Source organism: Rhipicephalus sanguineus, chromosome 4 (genome assembly GCF_013339695.2).
Source record: "Rhipicephalus sanguineus isolate Rsan-2018 chromosome 4, BIME_Rsan_1.4, whole genome shotgun sequence".
NCBI classification, from domain to species: Eukaryota; Metazoa; Arthropoda; class Arachnida; order Ixodida; family Ixodidae; genus Rhipicephalus; species Rhipicephalus sanguineus.
In genome coordinates, this window is record NC_051179.1 from 132971000 (window position 1) to 132981949 (window position 10950).

At 51.6% G+C, this 10950-nt stretch overlaps 1 protein-coding gene across 1 annotated transcript in view; it reads right to left on the reverse strand.

Annotated features, from left to right (window-relative positions):
* Positions 1-3783, reverse strand: part of LOC125758304 (uncharacterized) — a 49756-nt gene extending 45973 nt beyond the window's left edge. The window contains exons 1-2 of the mRNA XM_049415343.1: positions 3461-3783; positions 1267-3185 (exon numbers count right to left, since the gene is read on the reverse strand). Coding sequence (XP_049271300.1) covers positions 1267-3185; positions 3461-3783 — 2242 coding nt within the window. The remainder of the gene's footprint in view (positions 1-1266; positions 3186-3460) is intronic.
* Between the last annotated feature and the right edge of the window lie 7167 nt (positions 3784-10950).

A 10950-nucleotide genomic window follows, 5' to 3' on the forward strand; every position in this document is an offset into this window, starting at 1 on the left:
ACAAGAAGAGGAGGTGATGAAACCCCTCGTGTGACCAAGTCCGCGGGGTTGTCTTTTCCGGAACAGTGATGCCACTGGGTCGGCGATGTCAGGCTATGAATCTCGGAGACTCGATGACGTACAAACAGCTCTCTTTTGGCAGGCGTTTTCCGTGTCCAATGCAATGCCACGAGTGAGTCGGTCCAGAAGTGTACAGGAACGGAGCTTAGCACTGGTACTGTTTTCACGTATGCGCACAACCTTGCGCCGACGACGCATGCTAAGAGCTCTAGACGTGGCAGCGAAATATGTTTAAGCGGTGCCACACGGCTCTTGCTTATGAGGAGCTGTGAGTTGCAGGCGCCGTTTGGTGAGAGCGCCCGTGCGTAGATGGAGGTACCATATGCTCTGGGACTTGCGTCGCAGAACACGTGTAGTTCGATTGAAATCGTTGCATCAGCTGATTGCAGGAATATGTAGCGGCCGGCGGAATATGGATTCATGCTGGCCAATTCAGTGCGCCAACTGTTCCAGCTTGCTTGTTCTTCCGGAGGTAGGGCATCGTCCCATGCGCATTTCTTCTTCCACAAGTCTTGAAACAGTAGCTTTGCCCTGAGCGAAAATGGAGCTAGATACCCCAACGGATCGTACACTCTTGCTAACGTCTGGAGCACAATGCGCTTGGTCGAAGGCTTGTTCGCAGCGAAGTCCGACGCTTCGTGCACCATGAGGACAATTCTGTCGCCTTCACGTTCCCAAGGTACACCGAGGACTTTGATTAGGGTACTCTCTCCGGCTTCCGTTTCAAAAGCAATCTTGTCTTTAAGGAAGATTTTTTCGCAAGGCATGTGCATTGGAAGCCCACTTGCGCAGTTCCATGCTTGCTTCCGAGAATATCTTGCGTGCTTCATTGTACACTGTGGCCGCTTCTTCCACATTCGGAAGTCCCACGATAAGGTCATCGACGTAAAAGGCTTTCTCTAGTAATGCTACAGTCTCAGGATGTTGTTCTCGACAGAGTGCTAAATGATGTCGAATGGTAGCTGCGAGCAAAAATGGGCTAGACGATGCTCCGAACGGGACCCGGGTCATTCTCCAGGTCACCACAGATGGAGATGGATCATCATCCGAGGGCAACCGATCAATCCAGAGGAATCGCAGCACGTCGCGGTCTTCCGGGTGAATAAGCATATGCAAGTATGCTTTTTTGATGTCCGCGATGAGGACTACCGGGCGACATCGGAAGGTGAGTAGCAGCTGCACAATGTCAATTCCAAGCCTTCGTACCCTTGAACAGAACATCATTCAGGCAAGGATGGCCAAGCGCGTGCGAGGAAGCGTCAAACACCACCCGAAGTTTTGTCGTAACGGCCTCTCTTCGTATGACGGCATGATGAGGCATATAATACACATTTTCTCTTGGCAGTAGCTCTTCTTCAACTCGCTCTGCGTGGTCCTCGTTAAAATGCGCTCTGATTGCCGTGTCATACTGCTTGAGGAGTTCGGGCTGTGGTCTGAACCTATTTAATTGTGCTTGCAGACGGCGCTCCACCAACCATCGATTGTCGCTGCCGGCAGGTATTCCTGGATCCTTTAACATCAGCGGCACCTGGTAGCGCCCGTCTAGCTTGACAATGCCCTCTTCAAATGCCTCAAGTTCTGGCGGAACCTTGCTCTTTTCCTGAGCAGGTGCTTTGATCCCGATGACGTCGAGACGCCACATCGCAGAAAGATCACAGTCAGGAACTGACTTCGTGCTGCAGTGCAGGAATAGAGCGCTCGTAGATGCTGAACTTCTTTCGCGTTCCGTGGTGCCCTGAACGGTCCAGCCGAACTTGGTTTCCACGGCCGTCAGGTTGCTGGTTAAATGAGCAACCTTTCCAGTCGCGACCTTCCAGTAGACGTCGGAACCAAGTAATACGCTTACTTCCTGTGGGTGCCATGTGTCGGGATGAAAGTAGTCTGCTGCATCATAGTTCTTGTCGCACAAAAGCTGCAAAATATCAGTGCTGAGCGGCGGGCTTGTAACTGCACACACTTCGGGGACCTCCAAGGCCTGCACGGTTACCGCTATGTCCCTACGTTGGCCTCGTAAAGTCAAAGCTACCCGTGGACTGCGCATTACTTCGCGGGGCATCGAGTGGCCGAACGTCACCAAGGAAAGTTCTTCGGTTCCGATAACCGGGCATCTGAGGTCCTTTGAGACATCCGCTCGGATGAATGTGCGCTGGCTACCGCTGTCAAGAAGAATGCGCACGAGACGATCTTGGGACTCGCACTCGATCCAGACTCGTCCTGTTTGGAGAAGAACGGCGTTGATTCCGCTCAGGGCGCTTGGGGCCGATGTCACTGACGGCGTGTTCGTGCCTCGCCCGGCGATGCGAGGCTCGTCTTGGTTCACTGTCATCGCGTTTGCACGGGTAGGGGCTGCGAGCGTGAACAATTCACAGAGGATAGTGAGATGTCGTCGGTTGCACTTACTACAGATGATGCTGCGCGCACGTCGGCAAAAACGCGCCATGTGGTTTTGCAAGCCGCAACGGTAGCAGCAACGAGCAGTGCGCAACCGAGCCCGTTTTTCCTCAGCTGAGAGTTGAACGTTGCAGTCCGCGATGGTGTGCTGACAACTGCTGCATAAGGGGCACACCTCTTCCGTAACTGCAACAGATTCGGCAGCAAGGGCGGACGCTGTAGGCAAATGTCCTATCGGTGCTGACGGAGGTTCGACATCTTCTTCGGGCAGTAACCGCGAGAAAGCAGACGGTGTTCGTCCTGGCCTGCCTTCTTCTCGAACCTCAATTTGTATGCGCAGGAAGCTTAGCATTTCTGCATCCTGACGAGCTCTTTCTTCGGGGGTCGCTGTACCGGACGTATCCTGCGCGGCTTCTTTGGACTTCTGCCGGTAGAGGATCGCGAGGTCGTCAGGCAGGCATCTCATTAGGACGCGGTTGAGAACCACGTTGTACTGGTCGGGTGAGACGCCCAAACCGGTCAGTGCCGAGACGCGAAATTGTACCTTGTCGTAGAGTAGGTGAAGTTTGTCGACATCTGCCGAAGACTTGACTGGTGGTAAGGCGAGCAGGTGGCCGATGTGCTCGTTGATGAGCAAGTCGCGTCGACCAAATCGCTCCGTCAAGGTTCTGATGGCGATCGCATCATTGTCCTCCGTGAGTCTAATGCCTTCGATGGCACTCTTCGCGGCGCCACTGAAATACGAGAGGAGGTACTTAAATTTCTCAATTGGCAAAGGTCTTCACTACGGTGGTTCGTGGCACTGAAGTGGTCCCAGAAGGTCTGCCAGTCGCGAAGTGCGCCGGAAAATGTAGGTATCTGAAGTTTCGGCAGGACCACTGCGCGATGACGCGGCACGGTTGCTGGGCCGGGTGTCCCCTCTGTTACACGAGGTGCAGCGTCAGTGACCTCGGTATGCGCTGAGCTGCCGGCCCCAGCGACGTCGGCGTTCGGTAACGTAGCCTCGGGCCTTGCAGTCCTCGTTGCCGTCGCTGTGTTGGCGTGTTCGCGCAGGAAGAAGCGCGCTCGAGACACGGCATAGGACACCTTCCGGTCGTAGTCTTCCGCGGCCCCGAGCTCTTCGTCATAAGCGTCATCGTCCGTGGCGTCGAGGATTTGCTTGTTGAGGTTGCCGAGCTCGACGTTCTTCTGAGTCAGGTATGTAACGTGCGAATCAAATTGAGCGGCATGGGGAGCCGTGGCCTGAAGTTCGTCGATCAAAAGCGTAATGGTTCGTGTGACGCTGGCCCTGACGACGCCACGGTTCTTGCGGAGCCGCTCTAATGATGCCATGGAAGCTGGAAATCTTGGAGGGGCGATGACCGGGGGTTTTCGGCACCAGAAAGAATGTCGCGTAATTAATACCCGAGCCCTTGACCAAGCATTCTTTCTCTTTATTCCACTGCTCGTGTCTAGGTCTTCTTTCTTCTCTTTGTCCTCCTGCTTGTTGCCGCGCGGCCGTAATCGTCCGCAACAACGGAGATGGCCAGCTTGTTTCATCTCTGCTTTAGCCATGTTCCTTGCCAACGCTCTAGAGCTTTTACTCGCGGGTAGAACATACAATGCGCGGAGGGATGTTATCGATTTAGAGTTTATGCGGAACATGACGGCGACGATGAAAACCTGTCCTGAGTGTCCATACAATTGCTAACGCAATAAAAAAATATACAAAGCCGTGGAAGCGGGCTCGCCTTTTCCTGGAAAGCTTCATCGTCTCCGCTGTAAAGATTTCGTCCGTTGGAAGAATCATATAATCCGCCGCCTTTTCCATTGGTTTCGTTCTCGCCTTCGATACCCTTCTTACAGGGGACATCTCCTCGCCACTTATTTCTTCATAAAGCACGCGCACAATGTCAGCACTAAGCGTTGAACCTATCAGGATTTCGCGCTTGTCGGCTATAACCTGTTATCTCTTCATGCGCGGTTGGAAACGCACAAAATGGAGCGAAATCAGTTAATCGCGCACGATAGTCGTGCTAGAGAAGCAAGAGCGGGTGGGCGGCTGCATAGCAAAGCAGTGTGGGAGACAACTCACAACTGTTATTTCTCGTATATGGACCAGTCGAGAGTATGTACCCTGATTATGTCACGTGAATCATTGTTCTGGCATCACGAAGTGCACCAAAAGACAAGAAACGCTAAAAGAAAATAACGCGCGCGTTTCTTTTTGTATTTTGGGAGGCTGTTTAGGGGCCCTTTATAAAAAACGGCGTGCAAACACGTACACAGGACAGTAGTCAAGACACCAGAAACGCCGCTAACAGCTGAAAAATCGCGCAGCGGCGGAAACCAAGGTAAACACAAATATTTATCTGCGCATTCCCACGTAAGAGGCCATACCTATCAATCAAGTACGAGTAGTGGTCCACGTGAGAGATAGCTCTTCACTCTCTCGACTTTACTCTTATGTCCGTGTTGCGACGTCACGTCTTCTTAACATGAATACCAACCAACTAGCTCAGCTATATTCTAAGTTTGCCATTCTCTTTACTTCTGTATTTATTTATCGATTTACTCGAGTAAGAACGAAAGGGAAAAGGGTACTAACGCCCCGAGATATATATATATATATATATATATATATATATATTACTTATCTATTTTATTTATTTATGCCTAGTGTACAAGTTCCAAGACTCCAAGAATATGCTATCCAGAGAGTTGAGTCGTCGCCCTTTAAGGCTGGAGGACGCGGCAGCGTTAAGGTCAGGCAACACTCGTGATATTTCCGGAGAAAAAAATTACTACAACTTCTGGGGAGCTACTGTCGATGCGTTCCTCCAAAGGAGGTGTCCACAGTCCATTTCGGCAGAGCGCAATCAGTGATTCGATAAAAGCGGTGAGCCGAAAAAAGCGGTCACCTCGCTCTTGACCACGTTGCCGCACCGAACCCGCCAGCACATTCCTAGCGCAAGAAGAGAGCGGACGAAATGCACAAAAACAAGAACTTTTCACATCTGAATTTGCATATGAATGTGTCCTAGATGTTTGAGAACGATGCAGGGAATGCGCACCGACCTTACAGGTGCGTTAGACGGGCGGCCGCATTAAACCTAAATCGATGGCTAACACGATCAAAAGACATGTAGACCGAAAATCGGATCTCCGAGGGCTGCGTTCGTTGCATTGAAGCGCATTCCGTCCCTATCATTTGTGTCGAGAATGTTTGAAAGCTCCGTGATGTCATGACGGTGCTGCAGAACAAGAACCGGAAACAGGGGGCGCGCTTCTCGCCGAGCTCCCGCTATTCAACGGCCGCTGAAATGGACAGTCTATTACATAAACACATCGAGAAGAGCTCCTCCAGCAAAGTGCTGTATTTTATTTCCAGATTCCCCATTCGGATTCAAAGAAAAGACTAACGGCGGCGCGCCGTAATTATTGCGCGGCGGCGGCGGCGGCGTGATCTCTCTTGGGACTTCGGCGGCGGCGCGAGCGGCGTGACCAAAAACAGGCGGCGGCGGCGGCGCGGCGCGGCAGCGCACACCTCTAGTGTTGATTCCGCAATGTCTTCAGTCCAGTGTCTTGCAGCTGCTGCCCGCGGATCATCCTGGCGTGCGCAAGGCATATACGGTCGCCCGGTACCATGTTTGGTGGCCTGACCTCATCAGGACATTGCGCACATGGTGCAGAGCCGCGAGGTCTGCCAGGAGCATCAGCAGGCCTCACGTTATGTTGCTCATCACCGCCTGGCCTTTCCCACACAGGCCCTGGTGACGCCTTCATGTATATTTTGGGGGCAACTTCAAGGGCAACTAGCTGGTGGTGCTGGTCGACGTCCTTTAACGCGATCACGTTAAAGAGCTCGTTCCTGAGAAATTTCGATGTCGGCGTCGTTGGTTGTTAGTGAAAAATCACCATCTTGTCCGTGACCGTAAAATCGAGAAAGATGCAAATAAAATAAATAATAAGAAATATTAGGTTCGAGTTAAAATCGAACCCAGGCCTTCTGCGTGGCAAGCACGTGTTCTACCACAGAGCCACTCCATTTCTTTTTTTTCTTTCATATTATTTATTACCAATATGCGTAATTAGCATACATAACGAACCAAATACTCAAGGCGGCCTCTACAAGCGTAAAAGAGTTACTCAAATGTCCCAAAAGGGTATGGAAACTATACATTTCATTAAGAGTGGATACCAGTCTGGTTAAAACTGTAATTCTTGATAAAAGTCTTTTAGCTGAAGGGTCACTCTATTTGCATTTCAGAGCCACTCCATTGCTTGGAATGACACTTAAATTTAGCTTAATGCTTCACAAACATACGCGTCCTGTGTGCAGGTGTCACAGTACGAGATGTAATATCTCAGTAAAACGGGGTGCAAGCGTATATTGCCATCGGGCGTCACATCATTTGAAATGCATAACGAGTTGGCGGTTTAAAGCCGGCCACTCATTACAAAAACACACTCTTTACTGCGCGTATTCCCTTAAGAACACGTAGTGGGTGCATCGCAACTTTGAAAAAGGATCAAGCGCGTAATTGCTGCTGGTTTAATGAATACAACCCATTAGAAAGGGCATACACATTAGTGCGCGCATTCTCTTACACATAGTGGGTACGCTGTTGTCATAAAAGTGTAGTTAGAGGGGCGGAAACCTTTACCTTTACTATAGGTATGTCCTGTGTGTGTGTGTGTGACTGGTGACTGAACATAGTGACAAGCGAAACAGAACGCGATGGGGATGGGGCCGGATATCGCTATCGCGTTCAACTCTGAAAGGCGAAGCTTAAGCGTCCCCCAAATTTTGAAGTGGGCGGAAGGCGTACCTGTCAACTGTGATGACGAAATGCACCGGTGTGTGGACGCGCGGGCAGCTAGTACGAAAGACAGGAAGTCAGCCTACGGGCGTTGTTTCTTGTCTCCCTTCCTTACAATGCCTCAATGTACGAACCGTAAGGGCGTCCCCGTGGGTAGTCGGGGCTATGGGCCTTCCTTCTAGGGAACACTGTACGCAGTACCACTATCATGGAGCCCGCGAACCTTCTATTGCCGGAAGCGCCTATGCCACCATTAGAAGACGGCGTCCAGGCTTCCTTGTTGGCCCTGAAGCAGGCTTACTCGGCGCCACCGAAACAGCGCCTGGTCTGCCGTTTCCAAGGAACGCCGTCTAGATTCGCGTTACATCTCGCTTAGGAATCCATCGGCACCTGAACCGCTTAAGGGTGCTGTCCAAGCTCTCCCTGACATAGATCCCGCCGCCGAGAGCACAGTGACCACAGCCTACTTCTGAGACGTGGTCAGTGGCTACGAGTGCGGTTCACCCTGCAGCACCGCGGAGCTGCTGCATACCATCGCTCAACTCTGCGTCACGACTAACACCTTCTGCCGCCTTTCCAGCTTAGTGCGCAATCAATGCCATGTTGGCTGCGGCCGCCTCACAATATCTTGGAGGCAGCTTACCTGAGAACGGCAGAGAGCTCTAGTCTGCCCTTACGCCGCTCTCAAACCAACTGCGCTGTTTGACATCAGCGGATTACGGATTTTCGCCTGCCGTCCCACCATTGCAAGCTGCCTGCGAACTATCGGCGTTCCGCGGCTTTTATGACGACGCCGAAACTCGCGTGACGACCATCAATGCTCTCGGAGCTCGCGACGCCTCGACGGACTAGCAGAAATGGTGGGTGGCTATCGATCATCTTCGCGATGCCTCTAAGACATGAGACGCCTACCAAGGGATCAGGCTAACATCCTGGCCTGAATCGTCTGCCAAGATGAATAGCATTTTATTTCGGCCGCTTTCTCCCTCCTTCCTGCCGACTCATTCTCTACCGCGGATGGAATATGCGAGGCTCACCACCAACGTGCCCACTCTCAAACTCGAGCTCGCCTGGGGCGAGAGTTCGGTGGTTCATCAGTGCCCTACAGCCCCATGACAGACAAGACCACCTTGAAGCAACAACAGTCGGCGACGTGCCTTCCAAGGCCGACAGTGCGTGCCAACACGCAATTACCAGCTCCTCTCCTGCCTCACACGTATGCCTTTCGTGAGGGACCAAGAGAGCCCGTGGCATAGGTCGCTGTGTTCACGACCCACCGGAGCCGCTTCCGCCAGTGAAGGGCAGGACATTTGCCCCCGCGCTAAGCCCAGAGCCTCACGACGTACTGTCGTCTTACCTGAAGAACCTTGCGCTGAAACCACCAACACAGGCACCCCATGCCGCACCCAAAACGCCTCGAGAGCCTTCGGGCGTCCGCCACTTGCAATGTGACGTGCCCCTAAATGAAGTCGAAGTGTCTGTTAAGGTTCGGATCATCGCCATCGGAGATCTGCCAGTAAAGCCCAGGTCTCCTGCGTATAACATCACTGTAGCGGTCACCTCGAAGGCATGAGTCACTTCAAAGACCGCTAGCTCGAGTGCCCTGCGAGAGCTCGACTTGCCTTCCACTCAGATTCGGAGTTTCATCTCCTTTATAAGGATACATAACAGACCACAATAGCGACGCGCTGTGCGAGCTACGGCCCGCGCGACCGACTAGAATTTGTACGTCACCTAGAATTTCCACTGTTTTGCTGCCGCGTGCATCACAACACACGTCAGCGAGACCTACGACCACAAAAACACAGCCTCTGGCGCCCGCCTGAGTCGCCATCGGTAGGTTTTCTTTCCCCTTTCTCCTTACCCCTAGTCTGCACCAACATTATCGGTGCCAAGATTGTACTCGACACAAAAGTCATAATCTATAACATGTAAACTCCAGCTTAATACACGACTATTTTACTGTCTATTTTCCTTAATACACGACTATTTTACCAGTCTATTTTACTGTGAGTGGTAAGTAGTCGTGCGAAAATGCGTTATTCCAGAAAGATTGAGCAGTTCGTTTGGAAGTGCTGAGTCGAACTGCTGGCCATGGTCGGTGACTGTTGTAGGTGGGCAGCCCATTCTGGCAATCCACGTAGACACGGAAAGCTGCTGCAACCCTTGGCGCTTAGATGTCATACATCGGTGTCGCTTCAGGCCACCGTGTGTAGTGGTTTATGCATGTTACTATGTAGCAGTAGCGCTTCGAAGGTAGAAGACGGCAGACGAGGTCAAGTGCACCATGTCTAGGCGATAATCCGGTGGAAGAAACTGCTTGCCAGGGGCAACGGAATGACGCTGTATCTCGGATCCCTGATACGACAAACACCAGCACACCCACTCGCGAACTTCAGCTGCGGCCAAACGAAACGACTGTATACAAAAGTCACAGTTTCGCCGCAAGGGCGAAGCAATGAATGCGGTAGCATGAATTGGAATGTCGCACGAAGAATGAGAAGCAGCTCGATACTTGCAGCGCGCCGCTGAAGCAGGAAGGATGCCCGAAAAGAAGGCACAGGCATGCACACGGCGAGCGCACAGGCATGCACAGGGCGAGACGTAACAACTGCAACGCGCTGGAAGCGTCTTTTGAACTGCGGCGCGCGTTGGGTGATCCCCTGCGTTTCCTGCCACACGGGGGCATCTGATGCAAGGTGTGCCCGGTGTTCTTTGTTTTCTTTCCTTCCACATCACGAGTGGGTACAGAAAAGGGCCACTTTGCTGTGTGCGTCTCAAAGGCAGTTTTCAAATTGAAAGAAAATTAGGAGCGTTGCGTCTGCAAGTGTCTACAGTGGAGAATCAGACGCTCTTAGATATTTCTTTTTCTTTTAAACTGCGGCGCGTGGGGTGACTCCCTGCGTCTCCTGCCACATGGGAGCGTCTAATGTAAGGTGTGCCAGGTTTTCTTTGTTTTTTCTTTCTTCCACATCACGAGTGGGTACAGAAAAGAGCCACTTTGTCGTGCGCGTCTCGTGGGCATTTTTCAGACTGAAAGATAATTAGGAGCGTTGAGTGATAGAAAACATACTCAAGCTCCTCCGAGATTCGCTTACCACCAGCGGTAACTGGTTATATAAATAGCTCGCCATTAGTTCGCCGGCGCATGCATGGGGCATGGTTGTGTTGTCTAATGCAGCGGGCTAGGGAGCGAGGGGTCGGTGGTTCGAATCCCCGGGTGGGTGCTACGAAATTCTTTTTTGCTTTATTTTTCTTTGTGCCTTCTTTATATAAATGCATACATATACTTATCCGAGACATGACGGCGACTGCAAAAGTCAGCCGAGAGTGTTAATATAATTGTTATCGCAATAAAAACCCCAGGTCCACGTGGAAAGCGCAGCACAGTCACTGCGAAAGCTTGATGAGCGGCATTTCTATAGCCCGTTATAAACTCTCTTCGGGCTACTAATACAAGTACGTTAGCAAGGCACCCACTAAGCCATAAAGTTTAATGTCTGTGAAGTTGGGAAGCACCCACTACTCCATTATTCCTCATTTCGCGGTGAAGCGAGATACCAGCTACACATGTATAAGGCATTATGTGCACTTTGCTGCCTTCAAATAAATTCTCTCTCTCTCTCTCTCTATCTCTCTATTGTTGATGCGATGGCTGATGACGGTGAAGTATCATGACTGAGACCTTTGTAATGGG